General features: G+C 47.0%; 1 protein-coding gene across 8 annotated transcripts in view; it reads right to left on the minus strand.

The window, feature by feature from the left end:
- Positions 1-19,308, minus strand: part of TNIP1 (TNFAIP3 interacting protein 1) — a 99,421-nt gene that overhangs the window by 28,864 nt on the left and 51,249 nt on the right. For 6 of the 8 annotated variants that reach the window (XM_075602111.1, XM_075602114.1, XM_075602115.1 and 3 more), the window contains 4 exons: positions 7,912-8,081; positions 5,498-5,656; positions 5,242-5,342; positions 4,665-4,733 (listed from right to left, as the gene is read on the minus strand). In XM_075602111.1, coding sequence (XP_075458226.1) covers positions 4,665-4,733; positions 5,242-5,342; positions 5,498-5,656; positions 7,912-8,047 — 465 coding nt within the window. In that variant the 5' untranslated portion in view covers positions 8,048-8,081. Of the gene's footprint in view, positions 1-4,664; positions 4,734-5,241; positions 5,343-5,497; positions 5,657-7,911; positions 8,082-8,198; positions 8,268-19,308 lie in introns of those variants that run through there. The other 2 variants (XM_075602108.1, XM_075602113.1) reach the window with 2 other exon arrangements.

Raw genomic sequence — 19,308 nt, forward strand, 5'->3', positions numbered from 1 at the left:
CCACTTTACATTTTGATTCAACATTGTCCCACATTGCCAGGAGATGGCAAGCTCTCACGAGCAGGAAAACAAGGCGCACAACGCACATAGTGAAGTAAAATTAAAAGTCAAATTTACTCATAAAAATATATAAGTTCTGCGTACATCAATATAATAAAAATGTGCAGTTGGTAATTGGGTATACCACACCAGTAGACAGCTACAAATGGCACTCCTCACTCGATTGTAGGGTGCAGGGGATCAGTAGTCATCTGATGTCAAGCTGGTGGTTGTAGAAGCCGTCTCCCTCTCACTCAAGACGGGGCAGGCATCAGTCTTTGTTACCAGATGGTCCTGGAGCATCGATCCGCATCGGTGTGTAGCAGCCTCCACTGGTATCCGCACACAAGCACGTTTGTCACGTGCCGCTTCTCCTCTACGGAGCGCCCAATAGTGACGTCACAGTATGGTCACACGCTCCTACGAGGCGCCTGCAGGGGCTCGCTACGTGCGGTGTAGTGAAGGATACACGCCACTTCTTGGGAAACTGATTACTGCACTGAGTCTTGCGGGAATCGGGGGGACACTTACACAATGTGTTTACACCAACATGAGGGTACTGGAAAATGAGCAATGACACCCTCCAACGCGTTTCGTAACTCGTGGTTACTTCTTCAGGGAACGTATGCAGATGGGGGGGGGGCTTACACATATATATACACCCAATAATCTTCAATTAGACTTAATGGTGTCAAGTTGCTGCTTGGAGAATTAAAGGTGCAGTAACTGGCTCATTATAAAATGCAATACAATGGTGTCATATGAAAAAACAAAACATCTAATACAATCAACAATAAAATACAATTTTAAAAAACAGGTATATGACCTAAAATCGATTGATCAAGAAATAAGTATCTGAAAGAGATAGAACACGGTTAGAGACATGCATATTCAGCAGCAATTCAGCATATGTAAACAGGAGCAGAGAGGTGCATATCTAATACAAAGACCAAATATCAATGTCTTCATTTAACCCCTTAGGGGTTAGGGAATTAATTTGGTAAATCCAGAATGTTTCTTGGTATGAGAGACTTTTGATTCTATCTCCTCCCCTTCTTGCCCTAGGGACCACTTTTATACCTTTAAACATTAATTTTGACGGGTCCTTGTTATGGTGTGTTGCAAAGTGACGAGAAACACTATGTTTCTCATAACCTGATTTAATGTTTCTAATATGCTCCTGTATCCTAATTTTTAGGCATCTTTTGGTGCGGCCTACATATTGCAGGCCGCATTCACAATTGATCATGTAGACCACATGGGTCGAATTACAGTTTACAAAGGAGTCAATATCAAAGATTTCATTCGTAGTAAAGGATTTAAAGGTTTTTCTCTCAGGATGTAAATATCTACATATAGAGCACTTCCCACATTGGAAATTTCCTAAGGGTTTGTCACCAAGCCAGATTTTTGTAGTTGGCTTTGTGCGGGCAGAGCCCACGTCACTGGGTGCTAATGCGTTCTTTAAATTTTTTGCCCTTCTATATGTAAATTTTGGAAAATCAGATATATGGTTATTTAATACTGGATCGGAACTTAAAATAGCCCAATGTTTTCTTATTATGCTTTCAATTTTCTTGTTCATTGAGTTGAATGTGGTAATAAAAGGTATTTCCAACACATTGCTTTGATCTCTGACTATTTCCTTGTTTTTTGGTATTAACATCAGCTGTCTATCCATAGATCGGACTACATCAAGATCTCTAGTTAAACTAGCACTAGAGTATCCTCTCTCCAGAAATTTATCAAATAATACTTTAGATTGTGTCTCAAAATCTTGGTCCCCACAGCAATTTCGCTTAATGCGAATAAATTGGCCTTTGGGAATATTCATAATCCACGATTTTTTGTGGTTGCTGTTTGCCATTAGAATGTTATTGGCATCGATTTCTTTGAAATAAACTTTGGTTGAAACATTCCCATTGTCCAATGCTGTTAGTCGAAGATCTAAATAATTGATACTCTGTGGGTTCGACACGTGTGTGAAGATCAAATTTCTATCGTTAGTGTTCAGATAGGAGAGGAAAGAACAGATGGACACCTCATCTCCTTCCCATACACACAGGATATCGTCTATATAACGACGCCAAAGAATAATTTGTTGGCTGTATGGGTTGTTGTTCCAGATGTTCTGTAGTTCCCACTGACCCATATACAGGTTTGCGAAACTGGGGGCAAATCTACTAGTTTAACTAGAGATCTTGATGTAGTCCGATCTATGGATAGACAGCTGATGTTAATACCAAAAAACAAGGAAATAGTCAGAGATCAAAGCAATGTGTTGGAAATACCTTTTATTACCACATTCAACTCAATGAACAAGAAAATTGAAAGCATAATAAGAAAACATTGGGCTATTTTAAGTTCCGATCCAGTATTAAAAAACCATATATCTGATTTTCCAAAATTTACATATAGAAGGGCAAAAAATTTAAAGAACGCATTAGCACCCAGTGACGTGGGCTCTGCCCGCACAAAGCCAACTACAAAAATCTGGCTTGGTAACAAACCCTTAGGAAATTTCCAATGTGGGAAGTGCTCTATATGTAGATATTTACATCCTGAGAGAAAAACCTTTAAATCCTTTACTACGAATGAAATCTTTGATATTGACTCCTTTATAAACTGTAATTCGACCCATGTGGTCTACATGATCAATTGTGAATGCGGCCTGCAATATGTAGGCCGCACCAAAAGATGCCTAAAAATTAGGATACAGGAGCATATTAGAAACATTAAATCAGGTTATGAGAAACATAGTGTTTCTCGTCACTTTGCAACACACCATAACAAGGACCCGTCAAAATTAATGTTTAAAGGTATAAAAGTGGTCCCTAGGGCAAGAAGGGGAGGAGATAGAATCAAAAGTCTCTCATACCAAGAAACATTCTGGATTTACCAAATTAATTCCCTAACCCCTAAGGGGTTAAATGAAGACATTGATATTTGGTCTTTGTATTAGATATGCACCTCTCTGCTCCTGTTTACATATGCTGAATTGCTGCTGAATATGCATGTCTCTAACCGTGTTCTATCTCTTTCAGATACTTATTTCTTGATCAATCGATTTTAGGTCATATACCTGTTTTTTAAAATTGTATTTTATTGTTGATTGTATAAAGATTGTATTAGATGTTTTGTTTTTTCATATGACACCATTGTATTGCATTTTATAATGAGCCAGTTACTGCACCTTTAATTCTCCAAGCAGCAACTTGACACCATTAAGTCTAATTGAAGATTATTGGGTGTATATATATGTGTAAACCCCCCCCCCATCTGCATACGTTCCCTGAAGAAGTAACCACGAGTTACGAAACGCGTTGGAGGGTGTCATTGCTCATTTTCCAGTACCCTCATGTTGGTGTAAACACTTTGTGTAAGTGTTCCCCTGATTCCCGCAAGACTCAGTGCAGAAATCATCTTCCCAAGAAGTAGCGTGTATCCTTCAATATACCGCACGTAGCGAGCCCCTGCAGGCGCCTCATAGGAGCGTGTGACCGGACTGTGACGTCACTATCGGGCGCTCCGTAGAGGAGAAGCGGCACGTGACAAACGTGCTTGTGTGCGGATACCAGTGGAGGCTGCTACACACCGATGCGGATCGATGCTCCAGGACCATCTGGTAACAAAGACTGATGCCTGCCCCGTCTTGAGTGAGAGGGAGACGGCTTCTACAACCACCCGCTTGACATCAGATGACTACTGATCCCCTGCACCCTACAATCGAGTGAGGAGTGCCATTTGTAGCTGTCTACTGGTGTGGTATACCCAATTACCAACTGCACATTTTTTATTATATTGATGTACGCAGAACTTATATATTTTTATGAGTAAATTTGACTTTTAATTTTACTTCACTATGTGCGTTGTGCGCCTTGTATTTCTGTCTTTTCCATAGTTTCAGGGGTGTCGAGACACCCCCAAGAAGGGCTGCAGACGCACTAGTAGTGATCTTCCCACATTCAAGGTTGAACTTTTTTGATTATATGATCACTGTGCACTGCACATTGTTTATTGTGTTTCACTAATTATTAGCTGCGCACTAATCACCTATTCTTTCATCACTCTCACGAGCAGGACCTTCATTACCTGCTGCATCTGTTTGTCCTTATTTGTATACAGCTCTGTTTATGTAACGATCAAATCTCTGTACCCCTGTTGCACCGCGCTACAGAATATGCTGGCGCTTAACACTATTATTATTATTATTATGGTTTATTTGTTATCAGCAGAACCTTGTGTTCAAATATTTCATTGACACGGCTCCATTTCCTGCTGAAAGCTGAAGCAAATGTAAGAAACCTGATTATCTATTTTCTTACATTTCATGCAGACTGTAACCTATGGAAGGTCTGCCACACTGTCCTCCTGAAGTGTCTTATACAGCTTAAAAATGAAGAAAGATGCACAGGCATCACAGAATTTAGTGCATTTCATTATGATGTGAGAATTACAGGGCTCCTCATAATGGCGTCCCCACAACGCAAGTAGACGTACACAGACTGCAACATTGGAGCAACAGGCCTTGATATATGGGGAGAAAAGATGCCAGATGGAAAACATCCGAGTCAATAATGCGGCAAAATTATTGCTACATAGACAAGAACCAGACCCCAACTCACCGACTTCCTGGTTTCGGGAGTTTTCGTATTCTCGTAGCCATTCAAGATTTCAAACTCAGAAGACGCGCCCTGAGAAAGCCAATAAGGCAGAAAAGGAACACAAGGTAAACAAGGGAGCAGGAGAGAAAACACCCCCCAAAAAAAGAGAAAGTATGACAAATGAGAAGGCAAGAAAAGAAGAAGGACGGGGAGAGAAATGGACCAGGGATACGAAAGAAAAAGAAATGGAAAGAGAAAGGAAAGTTAGAAAACAGAGAGGGACAGAGAGAGGCCACCAGTCAGAGAAAAAGTTAAGGATAGGAAATAAAAGCAGGTACAAATAAAATAAAAAGTAGGAAGAGAAAGGGACAGCTTCTTTTTCGAATCTAATCATTTGAAAGATTAGCCATCACAGATAATGTAGTGATATAGATCTGACTGAGATGAAGATGTTGATAACAGAGTTCCAGATTACATCGCCACTCCACAGAGCTAGGTCTTGCTATGCATAGGGATCCCGGGATTGAGGAGGAGAACACGAGAGCAGCAGAGGTGTCCGGAACCTGCACTGCTTTTTAATAACATCACAGGTACTCACACTGGGTGGGGTTTTTTGGTTGCTCTTGGGGGTAGTCACAGACTCTCCATTATTCATGTTGGCGATTTGGGCTTCAAATAAATCCCGAGTCTGTCCCTGCCCTGAAAGACAAAGCGTCATCTTAAATCACTTTAATGTTCCATTATAACATTTGCCATACAACATGCAAATCCCATATTTTCACAAAAAGGTCACATTATATTGGCGTCTCTACATATTTCCTCAGCCCTGCCACATTTATTCAAGTGAAACTCACCAGCACCCAATGGTAGGAAAGTTGGAGGCTGCAATGCAGAAGACGATGATTGGGGATCGAGAGGAGAAGAGGATCGCAAAAGCTCATTGTCTTTCACTAGGGCGTCAACTTTCTGACGCAGCTTAGAAGCTTCGTTCTGTGACTCTTCCAGAAGCTCTCCTGAGAGATAGAGAGAGCGGGAGGAAGAAAGTGAGTGATGAAAGGGGGCAAACAGAAATAAGTGATGAAGAACAGCAGGTGCGCACATTTCATCAGGACATGGAAGAAAATAAAGACACCCAATAGGGCAATATTGTCTGGCTCAACAAATAGAGTATTGATGAGGACTCTATAGATTTTTCACTCACATATTAGACGTGATGATCAGGCAGTGTGTGGTTGTTATAAGTTACCAACTTTTCTCCAAACAGGTACTCCGTGTTTACACAGGTATTATCCCATGGGAAGGGAGGGAAAATCCACAAATAGAAAAGAAAAAGCAAAAAATAGTATAATATTGCTTTTATTTTTAAAAACATAAAGTAATGCACTTACATAAGTGACTTTGTGGTGAGCATTTAGACCATCCTGGGTCAATTTGGACGAACAGCACTTTACACAGCAACAGCTTCTGCTTCACGGCCGATACAGCATCCACTGGGCTAGAAGATGCAGTCCTCCGTTTTCAATGTCCTCAACAAAGTGTCCTTCAGCAGTGCAAGACTCCACCCTACGCACGTTTCAACATATTAGTCTTCCTCAGGGGCTAATATGGAATATAGAAAGACTAATATGTTGAAACGTGCATAGGGTGGAGTCTTGCACTGCTGAAGGACACTTTAATGGGGACATTGAAAACGGGGGACTGCATCTTCTAGCCCAGTGGATGCTGTATCGGCCGCGAAGCAGAAGCTGTTGCTGTGTAAAGTGCTGTTCATCCAAATTGACCCAGGATGGTCTAAATGCTCACCACAAAGTCACTTATGTAAGTGCATTACTTTATGTTTTAAAAAATAAAAGCAATATTATACTATTTTTTGCTTTTTCTTTTCTATATGTGGATGTTCCCTCCCTTCCCATGGGATAATACCTGTGTAAACACGGAGTACCTGTTTGGAGAAAAGTTGGTAACGTATAACAACCACACACTGCCTGATCATCACGTCTAATATGTGAGTGAAAAATCTATAGAGTCCTCATCAATACTCTGTTTGTTGAACCAGACAATATTGCACTATTGGGTGTCTTTATTTTCTTCCATGTCCTGATGAAATGTGCGCACCTGCTGTTCTTCATCGTTTGCCGTTTGGATTGGGATTGAGTCCTGTTTCAGGAGCTGCACTTTCTAAGGATAGAATATATTTTATATTTGCTTGTATTTTGTTAAAGTAGTGTTATTTGCGCTCAATTTTCTCTGTTAACTAAAACAGAAATAAGTGAAAGAATGAAGGAGAAAAAGAAAACGGTAGTGAGAAGGGAACAGAAGGAGGGGAGTGTAAATTATATATAAAGTGTAAAAGGGAAATGAAGGGCGTAGGAGAAAAACTAGGTGAGCGAAATAAAATAAAAAAAGAAAATGGAGGAGAATGGGAGGGATGGGCAAAGAACAACCTCTGCCTAGAAACCTTACGTACATGATCTATTTACTAAGTCGCCCTAAGACTTAATCAAAAGTTAAGCTAATTGGAGCTGATACTTTGTTAAATGTAATACCTAATTACCTACAAATTGTATTACCAGCTGCAGTGTCTTCCTAATTACAGTGTTGTAAATATAATTGCCATTTCATATTTTGCCAGATTTTAATTGTGAAACAACATTTTTCATCAACAGTAAAATGACAGTATAATGTCGTTTTCTACAGTGATTCTTCAGGTTTGTTCGAGACACCCTCTTGGGTGACAGCACCGTGTGTCCAAATTAGCAACGTTCCTAAACAGGTTCAACACTGGTGCAGAATTGTCCCAGGCCCACAGAAATCCTTCCACTTGAGTTTGCCCCCAAATTGGTGCATACGAGGGGTCAATGCATTGCAATTTGTAGGAGTGGTCTTGTGCTAAAATGCAATGAAGTGAAAGATCCTGGTGGGATCTCAGTACCAAGGTCTTTGTGACATTTTACAAACAGATGTTATCAGGTTCCTATGTAATTTATTGGTACCAGAGATAGAGGCAACATTTTCTGGCACCATTCTATTGTTAATTCTAGTGATCTTATCAGAACGTTGATTGCATTAACAGTGATAAAAGAGAACGCTGCACCATCAGGTCCTCCACATACTGTAGGAAATCACAGTGTATGAGATTTTTTACTATCTTATAGACTGTGTGGTTTTAAAGATCCGTACACTATAATGTAATCAACGAATGACACCCAACATCAGCCGATTCAAAGGTATACGGCAAATGTACTGGGCCAAAATGGGGTTGGGTTACCTATGCTCCTGATTCCTTCCATTTTCTCCTTTAGCGCTGCGTTTTCATTAAGCAAACGCTGGAAGGCTGTGTAGGTTGCGTGATCAGGGATTCTTCCACCGGGATCATAAATCCTGTAGGGTCCTTTGCCTTCCATGTATTAATTACACCTCCATCCAATTCAGCATTCCCTGAAAGAGGTAGAAGGGAAAGGGTGCAGTGAGACTCGCTATAATGAGTGGGTTTGCTATATGACGAGAGCCTTGCGCTGGACACTCGTCCCACTTTTCGTCTCTGATGTGTTCTACCTGGTTTTTGAAACTTTCCTTCTGCCAAAATAATGCAGTTGGTGTAAACCATCCCATGCATAATTCCCTTGGGTCTTAGACAGAAAGAGAAAAAAAAATAAAGTATTTAACGGTTTAAAAAAAAAGAAGCTATTTCAGTAATTGCAGAACAATAGTTTCGTCAGATTGGGGTGTGCATGAGCGTGCACAGAATAGTTTCAGCGACCCTGTCCGTGGTGTTTGGGTATCAATATTCTTTTATGATTTACCACGGAAAGCATTCGGTATTTCAAGTGGCCGCCCCTTCTGATTTTCTGCTTACAGCCCGTGGGAAGTATTTTTGAGGCTTATTCTGCACAGCCTTTGACCATTTTCACAAATTTGGAGCTGTCACGCGAGCTATGTTTGGGAGAGAGAAGCTTTACAAACCACCAGAAATGTAAGCACTTTGCCTTTAAAATACTGGCACGCTCAGTAAAGATAAATAACCTATTTTTATAGAACTCTAAAAAAAAAAAAAAAAAGCAACTAAGCATAAATCACTTTGTAACATGTTACAACCTTTTTTTCTCTACAACACTTTAAACAAAACAATTATTCATTCTATTTGTGGAGCTATATATTCCCTTTCCAGGTAAGGTGTATATTGCGGCTTCTATAATTGTGGAATCTTTATTTTATATATTTTGGATTTATGTAAAATACATTATAACAAAAGAAAATATATCGGGGGCCTCTTATATAAATCGTCCTTATTGTGAATTTATAATACTCATTACGGGTCTGAATAACTGATTAGCGCCTACCTAGAGCAGTGCTGATTTACCTTCCCCTCAGATTCCCTTACAAATTACACCCGAGTGCCAGCAAAGGCGAACCCCTAAGAGTCTTCCCAACATACGTCACCTTCACTGCTCCTGTCCACTAAGCCAGCGTGGCCAAGGTTATCATCAAACAGGGCCAACCTTAGGAAACCGTTCCCACTGCTCGCGGCTGTGTGCGCAACGCAAACAAGATATGGCCCTCTACGGGGCCATCCCCAGTCACTGCCTGCAGAAAGCGCGATGCATGACCACCTTTGCCAAAAGACAAGAAATGTGTCTTTTGGCGTGGCGGCTGAGCGCTGGCTACGTCACGGTCGGCGGCGCGGTTCAGCCAATGAGGGAAAACTAGCCACGTGATGTCATGGCCGTACCCCCGTCGCGATCTCCTGCTCTCACTGCGTCATTTGACATCGGGCACCATGGCAACGTGAAAGGAGGAGGCCCACTCCAGTAAGGCCAAGTCCATAGTGCAGGCGTGCGAACTGTGGCCTGTGATCCACAGCGCCGGCGAGGCGTGGCCGTGAAGTCACGGAGCGGTTCGCCGTCATTGGCTGAACCACGCACGTGGCCTGGCCGCGCTCTATGGTCTGCCTCATAGAGGTACGGCCTTTTGTTTGCGCCACGCGCATGGGAGTATGGCCCCGGCCTATGACCTCTCACAAAAACACCCCCCGCCACACACCTCCCTCCTCTGCCGGCATCAAACTTCCTTCCACTAGCTCCCCACTTTGGTCGGGTGAAAGTTGTAACTCGGCGCTGACAGGAGGAGGGAGAGGAGGAAGCGCCGGGCCATTGAAGGCATGGGGCCCGAGGCAGCCGCTTTACCCTAAGGCCGGCCCGTCACAGACACAACTTCAAATAACTGGATATCGTCACCTTCTCCCCCCCCCCCCCCATCCGCGTCTCCCATCTCTGCTGTGGGAGTCTGTTTGCTGCTCGGGTGATTTCACTTCACCTCAGACTAACAACAAATAACAACCGATTCGCAGCCAAGGCAGCCAAAGGGTGTCAGCCGTTTGCTGATGTTACAGCCGCTCTGTTATTGGTCTTGGGTAAACTATTTCAGATAAATATTGAAGCATTTCCATGTTCACACATTACCTGCTCTCACAGCTCTACCTCCGCACAATCCCACTTACTTCTTCCCTCAACGCCAACTCCTAATAAGCAGCCATCCGTACACCCCAACCTTCTGTACCTTGTTTCCACTTACCCTGCCATATAGATTGTAAGCTCCTTGGGGCAGCGCCCTCTTTAAATACTGTAACAATGTCAATGTTTGATCATTCTGTTTATGGCCTCCAACCCTATTGTACTGCACTACGGAATATGTTGGCGTGTTATAAATACATGATAACCATACTTCTTGCATATTTGTTATGATGTATCTGTGCATGGTTATTTTTTTCGTGGTGAAATCGGAGAAGTCACGCATCTTCATTTATGATACAAATGTTCTCCGTGATAAAAGAAAAAATGTCATATGGGAGCAAATTCATGCAGCCACACACACACGTCACCGCTTTATACGAGACCACATAATGTGCAAAGCGAACCACAAATATGGCTTCTAACGCTGAAGTGGTTAATGCCGACTCTGCTGTCTTGTTTGCCATCGGTTGGGTTATCTGATCATAAAGTATATAATCAGGAGAATTCCCCTTCTGGTTATCTAATCTTCAAAACACTGTACACGTGACAGATAAAAAAAAATAAAAAATACGTCTACTTCCTCCTTGTAGAGGAGTAAAAAACTGGTAGCAAAGCAGGGGTGCACTGGCATGTGAAAGGGAGGCAGGGGTGCACTGGCATGTGAAAGGGAGGCAGGGGTGCACTGGCATGTGAAAGGGAGGCAGGGGTGCACTGGCTTGTGAAAGGGAGGCAGGGGTGCACTGGCATGTGAAAGGGAAGCAGGGGTGCACTGGCATGTGAAAGGGAGGCTGTGTGACGCCCCCACTTCTACTCCAGCCATTATCGTTGACGTCAGAGATCTAGTTGCTTCTGCTAATGTCATTGTAGTTGCCTTGGCAGCAAGTGCAAGTTCCTTGCAATACTTTCCTGTTTGTGATCGTTTGTTGCCAATGTTCCCAGCACAATAGATAATATTACCTTAGTAATATTAGAATACATTGTAGCTGCCGAGTTAGGCCGCGTTTGTAGTGGTCATGCGCACAATGGAGTGCGTAACGTTGCGCTTGTCGCTCACGCAAAACATGCACTGAGGTCTGAGGCAAAGGGGAGGCGTGGCGTTACATGAGCGGGTCCACCGCATTGGCTGAACCGCGCACGTGACCCTTCTTGAGGGTCGCGCTTCAATCGCTTGCACGCTCTATGGGCGGCCTCATAGAGAAGAGGTCTTCTGTTCGCGCCCTGCGTGCACGCCATCGCTGCCACTATAATCGCAGCCTTACACTGGCTGAAGGATTGATTGAAACTGAAAGGCGGCCATCTAGTTAACCCTGGGAAGCAGGATCTTTGCAGATCAATCATAGGAGAACGAAATCGATCGACAACTTAGGTCATTAGTTTTCAACAAAGGGTAAACATAGGCTTCCTATATTAAAATAAAATATATATTGTTTAAAGTTCCGCTTGGGTTGCCTCTTTAAACCCTGCTATCGAAATCAAAAAGTGGCTCAGTGTATTAAAACGCATTTAAAATGACATTAAATATCGAATACATTTTTTTTTTAAAAAGTCACTATTATCTAATACTACCGAACTGATTTATTAAAAAAAACAAAACAAAAAAAAACCCCATAGGATTTCACATCTTTTGCAGCTTTAACAGTGAAACCTCTGACACACTTTCAGAAAGTAGACATGGCTGCAGATTCTCATGTTCAAGCAGTTATGGTTTTACAACTTGACCTCTTCATTCTTCTTCATTCTCTGGAATACAGAGCTTTGGCAGATTATACTTTAAAAGCAGCAACAGGTCCTCTATCCCAGAAATATATATCCCTGAGAGTTTGATGTATGTGACACATGTACACGAGACTTGCTTCCCCTGGAAAAGTGTGTGTGTGTGTGTGTGTGTGTGTGTGTGCGTGCGTGTGCGTGTGTGTGTATCAAAGAAGAAACAGGTGCGCAAATCACATCAGGACATGGAAAATAAGTAAAGACACCAAATAGTGCAATATTGTCAACCCCAACAGTGAAATCAATGTTGATAGCTCTATAAAATTTGCACTCACGTGTACAACGTGATAGTAAGGCGTTGTGGTTATTAGAAGTTACCAACTTTAGTTTCCAGATAGTTACTCCAGATCCATAGAAAAGGAAGGGATATCCATATACAAAAAAGGAAAAAGCAAAATAGTATAATACTGCTTTTAATATTAAAAACACAAAGTATTCCACTTACATAAGTGCCTTTGTGGTGAGCATTCAGACCACCCTGGGTCATATGGACAAACAGTTGTATTCACAGCAACAGCATCTGCTCCGCGGCCGTCACAGCATACACTGGGCTGATAAAGTAGTCCTCCACTCTGGATGTCACCAACAAAGTGCCACTCTGTAGTCAATGATTCATCCAACGCGCGTTTCCACATAAATGTCTTCCTCAGGGGCTAATCTATGTATGTATGTATGTGCCTCTGAGGAAGACTTTGCAGTGGAAACGCGCGTTGGGTGAATCAGTGATTACTAAGTGGCCCTTGTTGATGACATCCAGAGTGGAAGACGACTTCATTCAGCCCAGTGCATGCTGTGACGGCGGCGGAGCAGATGCTGTTGCTGTGAACATCATTGTCTGACCATATGACCAAGGGTGGTCTGAATGCTCACAAACAAAGGCACTTATGTAAGTGGAATACTTTGTGTTTTTAATATTAAAAACAGTACTATACTATTTTTGCTTTCCCTTTTTTGTATATGGATTTCCCCCCCTCTCTATGGATCTGGAGTACCTATCTGGAGACAAAAGTTGGTAACTTCTAATAACCACAACGCTTTCATATCACGTTATACACGTGAGTGCAAATTTTATAGAGCTTTCAACACTGAAATCATTTGTTGGGGTTGACAATATTGCACTATTTTGTGTTTCTACTTTCTTTCCATGTCCTGATGTGATTTGCGCACCTGTTTCTCCTTCGTTTGCTGATTGAATTTGGTTTGAATTCTACGTCGGGAGCTGCACTCATTAAGGATAGTATACCATCTGTGTTATTTGATTTATAAGTAATGTTATTTGCGCTTGTTTATCTTTTCACGTACGTACGTACGTACGCACGCACGCACGCACACACACACACACATATATATATAAATGTAAATACAACTGTATGCTCATCTGCATGTCTTAGGCAGGTCTGCAACCCCGCCTTTCAACATTATCACCCAGCATACAGCACTTCCACTGCAGCAAGGGATTCTGGGAAATGACATGCAAATGAGCACACAGTGCCACTTTTTGCTTGAAAAACCATTTTTAACATGGTTCCCTATAGGCTTAAAAATGGTTTTTGAAGCAAAAAGTGGCACTGTGTGCTCATTTGCATGTCATTTCCCAGAATCCCTTGCTGCAGTGGAAGTGCTGTATGCTGGGTGATAATGGTGAAAGGCAGGGTTGCAGACCTGCCTAAGACATGCAGATGAGCATACAGTTGTATTTACATTTGCATATTTGCTTTGCTGTGGAGGGTTTTTGTCACTTTTTTTTACTAATATATATATATATATATATATATATATATATATATATATATATATATATATATAATATATATATATATATAGCCACCTAGTACCACACGTGTGCTGTTTGGGCCAATAGGAGCTCGCCACAATGTTAAATCCACTCGCCCGGGCGTGCAAATGGTTGGATTCCGTCTGTTTGTTTGTATGTCCGAAGTATCGAAATCTCAGAAACTGCACCACGGAGCACTACGAAACTTTCACTGGACATTCTGCTGTGGATTGGCAGCGAGGGGACATGCCACAACAGCGCAGGGGTGGGGGCGAGGGGGGGGCCGGGGACATGTTCCGGCAGCGGGGGAGACACACACACTGACGCACACAGAGACAAATCTCACCCGGCACTACATCCAGCAGCAAGGGGTGGCCGGGGAGATGTGCCGCCGGGAGGGGGTGCCCTCCGGGAGATGTGCCGCCAGCAGGGGGACATGTGCCGCCAGCGGGGGGGGGGGGCGTGTGGAGGGGGGATGGGTGGACGGGGACATGTATTCAATATCACATTCCCCGGGTATTACATTCCCCTGGCGAAGCCGGGTACAAAAGCTAGTATGTTATACATTCAAGTAAAGCTCATTGTATGTTAAAATGATTATACTAATACAGTGTTTCCCAAACTTTTATTTCCGTGACCCGTTATTTTTAACTTCTTTTTCGTGACCTACTAAAATTTTTATCGCCTATACTGGCCTATAGGGCCTGCACAGACACACACACAGCACTGATATACACATATACACACACACACACAGCCACTGATACACACACACACAGCCACTGATACACACACACACAGCCACTGATACACACACATACACAGCCACTGATACACACACACACACAGCCACTGACACACGCATCCACTTACACACACACTGATACACACACACGCAGCCACTGACACACACGCAGACACACAGACACTCCTACACACACACACACACACACACACTGCTACACACACAGAGACACTGCTACACACACAGAGACACTGCTACACACACACACACACACACACACACACACACACACACACACACACACACACACACACACACACACACACACTGATACACACACACACACACACACACACACACACAGACACAGACACTGATACACACACACTTACACTGATACTGATAGACACTGATTCACACACAGACACACACACACTGATACAGATACACACACAGACACTGATACACACACACACTCGCTCGCTCTCCCCTATATGCACACAGACACAAACAGTGAATTACAGGCAACGACGGATGTGAGTGACTGGAGGAGGGGGCCAGGGACACTTGGGTGGGAGGGAGGGGGCCAGGGACACTTGGGTGGGTGGGAGGGGGCCAGGGACACTTGGGTGGGTGGGAGGGAGGGGGCCAGGGACACTTGGGGGCCAGGGACACTTGGGTGGGTGGGAGGGGGCCAGGGACACTTGGGTGGGTGGGAGGGGGCCAGGGACACTTTGGGCCAGGGACACTTGGGTGGGTGGAGGGAGGGGGCCAGGGACACTAGGGGGCCAGGGACACTTGGGTGGGAGGCAGTGACTTGGGTGGGGTGACTTACCTTGCCGCCGGACGCTTTCCCCTGCTGCCCCCGAAATCTCCTGCTGCCCAGGACGGGAGGTGGGCTTGGGGGCACGGGAGGTGGGCTCGGGAGGGGGTGCCACGGGAGGTGAGCTCGGGAAGCTGGCACGGGAGAAGCGGGCCGCAGTAGGAGCTTGTACTTCCCCCTCTGTCCCACATAACCTGCGGGCCGCAGAGAAGCTGGTACTTCCTCCTCCGTCCCACGTTGGGAGCGGGGGGGGGGGGGGGGGGGGGAGGAAGGAGCGGGGGGGGGGGGAGACACCGCGCGGCCAGCCTCGCCCGGTGCCGGGTCGCGACCCACCATTTGGGAAACGCTGTACTAATACATATCTACCTATAGCAGAAAAGAAAAGATCGATATGTCTGCCGCTCAAGTGAAAAAATGTTGGAAATTCACAAGCAGATTTAAAGTCCATTTATTCAGCTACATAAAAATGGACAAAGATAGGACATAACTCCTCCTTCCCATGCCGTTCACGCCCACTGCGGCGCCTTTTCAAGGAGTGTGCAGTTAGGGGATGAAGGTGCTCATATCCACCACCAGGTTAAATTCTTTCAAAACTAAAGCTCTCACATTTTAATCTGGTCTGTAACTGTTACATATGCCTATAATATATCTTTTTTTTAACTGTGCATGCAATGTCATGTATATAATGTATAACCCTGAATCTGATTACAGATAATAGTATACTCTAAGCTAGTGTTTGACCGGGTCCTACTTAAAAATAAAAAAAAACGGGTACCCGGCCAAATTCAAATGATCTACCCGGCACTTACCTGAGGGTGGAGGAAGATGGCAGCGACATCTAGGCAGGTCAGCAGAGGTCCTGTGGCGGGTGGCAGTACCAGCAGTTTGTGTTCAGCCTGCGCGGGAGCTGCAGGACTCTATAGCAGTGTGAGCTGGGGAACCATGTGACCTGAGCAGGAGCAGAGCGTTCCTATTGGACAGCCGGCAGCTGCAGCTCCCACGTGGGCTGAACACACACTGCTGACAGGACCTCTGCTGACCTGCCTAGATGTCCTCCGCGGGCTTCCTCACGGGTCTTCCTCGCCTTCCATCGCTGACAGCAGGTAAGTAATGATGTATTTTTCAGCTACCCTGACATTACCGGCACTGGGTATTACCTGGCGCCGGGCCCACTTCTCAGTTGCCGGGTCATTTCCGGGTAGCTGAAAATCCGCCGGGTAACGGGTAATTCCGGGTACTCGGTACTTCACTACTAAATGGACTAGTAAATAATGCCTCTAATTTAGAGACTTGATGCTATGTTTAAGGACATATATTGAAACCCACATAAACGTGTGGAGTTGAATTGTTTTCATAATAACTACAATCATGAACCTTAACAAAATCAAATGTGAAAATAGATACTGTATATATTATAACCAATATACTTTGTTAATAATTAGTATATTTAGTCCATTATGAATAGATTGATCTGAATTCAGAGACACGTAAACACACATAAAGACAACTTATCATTACATGATTATGAAAAAATGCAATAGTTGAAACAAAAAATGAACTATTAAAAGTATAAAGCATTATATCTAAAGATAGACATCCACATAATATCTATACTATAATAGTGAAAGCACTGTATGTTTGCCTGCCTGGATGTCCGGTGTCCCTAGGGAAATCTCATTGGTCCCTTGGGGTCGCCCGCCCCCGCACACCTCTCATTGGCCTGAGGCGGAGTGACGGCCCACACACACACACACACACACACAACACAGCAGCTCTATACACACACACACACACACACACACACACACACACACACAACACAGCAGCTCTATACACACACACACACACACACACACACACACACAACACAGCAGCTCTACACACACACAACACAGCAGCTCTATACACACACACACACACACAACACAGCAGCTCTATACACACACACACACACACACACACACACACACACACACACACACACAACACAGCAGCTCTATACACACACACACAACACAGCAGCTCTATACACACACACACACAACACAGCAGCTCTATACACACACACACACCCTCTGTCCGCCCCCCTCCCCCCCTCACGTGCGCCGTCCTGCACTGGCTACGGACGGGAAGCGCGGGCCCTCCTACCCCAGCCGCTCCCTTACCTCCCCGGCGCTACCACCCGCTCAGGTAAGTCACTGCGCGTCCCGCCTCAGCCTCAGGCCCACTGCGCATGCCGCCTCAGCCTCAGGCCCACTGCGCGTCCCGCCTCAGCCTCAGGCCCACACACACAGGGCGCTTCCTACCGCCGCTCAGCCAGACGCCACATCGAGCGGGCGCCGGGGGGGGGGGGGAGCGCGAGTCTTAGGCCCACACAGGGCGCTTCCTGCAGCCGCCTGCACGCCTCACTCAGCAGGACGGCACATCGGGGGACCAAGCGGGGCGCCGGGGGGGGGGGGGGGGGGAGCGCGAGTCTCAGGGATCGGGGGGGGGGGGGGGGGGGGGGGAGGTCACGGGGAACCGGGGGGGAGTCACGGGGAACGGAGTCACGGGGAACCGAGTTACGGGGAACGGGGGGGGGAGTCACGGGGAACGGGGGGGGGGGGGGAGTCACGGGGAACGGGGGGGGGAGTCACGGGAACGGGGGGGGGGGAGGTCACGTGGGGAATGGGGGGGGGAGTCACGGGGAACGGGGGGGGCAGTCACGGGGAACGGGGGGGGGGGGGAGTCACGGGGACGGGGGGGGGGGAGTCACGGGGAACGGGGGGGGGAGTCACGGGGAACGGGGGGGGGGGAGTCACGGGGAACGGGGGGGGGAGTCACGGGGAAACGGGGGGGGGAGTCACGGGAACGGGGGGGGGAGTCACGGGGAACGGGGGGGGGGGAGTCACGGGGAACGGGGGTGGGGGAGTCACGGGGAACGGAGTCACGGGGAACGGAGTCACGGGGAACGGGGGGGGAGTCACGGGGAACGGGGGTGGGGGGAGTCACGGGGAACGGAGTCACGGGGAACGGAGTCACGGGGAACGGGGAGTCACGGGGAACGGGGGGGGGGAGTCACGGGAACGGGGGGGGGGGACGTCACGGGGAACGGAGTCACGGGGAACGGGGGGAACGGAGTCACGGGGAACGGAGTCACGGGGACCGGGGGGGGAGTCACGGGGAACGGGGGGGGGAGTCACGGGGAACGGGGGGGAGTCATGGGGAACGGGGGGGGGGGAGTCACGGGGAACGGGGGGGGGGAGTCACGGGGAACGGGGGGGGGAGTCACGGGGAACGGGGGGGGGGAGTCACGGGGAACGGGGGGGGGGGGAGTCACGGGGAACGGGGGGGGGGGGGAGTCACGGGGAACGGGGGGGGGGGGGGAGTCACGGGGAACGGGAGTCACGGGGGAACGGAGGGAACGGAGTCACGGGGACGGGGGGAACGGAGTCACGGGGAACGGGGGGAACGGAGTCACGGGGAACGGGGGGAACGGAGTCACGGGGGAACGGGGGGAACGGAGTCACGGGGAACGGAGTCACGGGACCGGGGGGGGGGAGTCACGGGGAACGGGGGGGGGAGTCACGGGGAACGGGGGGGAGTCACGGGGAACGGGGGGGGGAGTCACGGGGAACAGGGGGGGGAGTCACGGGGAACAGGGGGGTGAGTCACGGGGAACAGGGGGGGGAGTCACGGGGAACGGGGGGGGAGTCACGGGGAACGGGGGGGGGAGTCACGGGGAACGGGGGGAGTCACGGGGAACGGGGGGGGGGAGTCACGGGGAACGGGGGGGGGGGGAGTCACGGGAAGGGGGGGAGTCACGGGGATAACGGGGGGGGGGGGGAGTCACGGGGAACGGGGGGGGGAGTCACGGGGAACGGGGGGGGGGGGGAGTCACGGGGAACGGGGGGGAGTCACGGGGAACGGGGGGGGGGAGTCACGGGGAACAGGGGGGGGGAGTCACGGGGAACAGGGGGGGGAGTCACGGGGAACAGGGGGGGGAGTCACGGGGAACAGGGGGGGGAGTCACGGGGAACAGGGGGGGGAGTCACGGGGAACAG

Source organism: Ascaphus truei, chromosome 5 (assembly GCF_040206685.1).
Source record: "Ascaphus truei isolate aAscTru1 chromosome 5, aAscTru1.hap1, whole genome shotgun sequence".
NCBI lineage: Eukaryota > Metazoa > Chordata > Amphibia > Anura > Ascaphidae > Ascaphus > Ascaphus truei.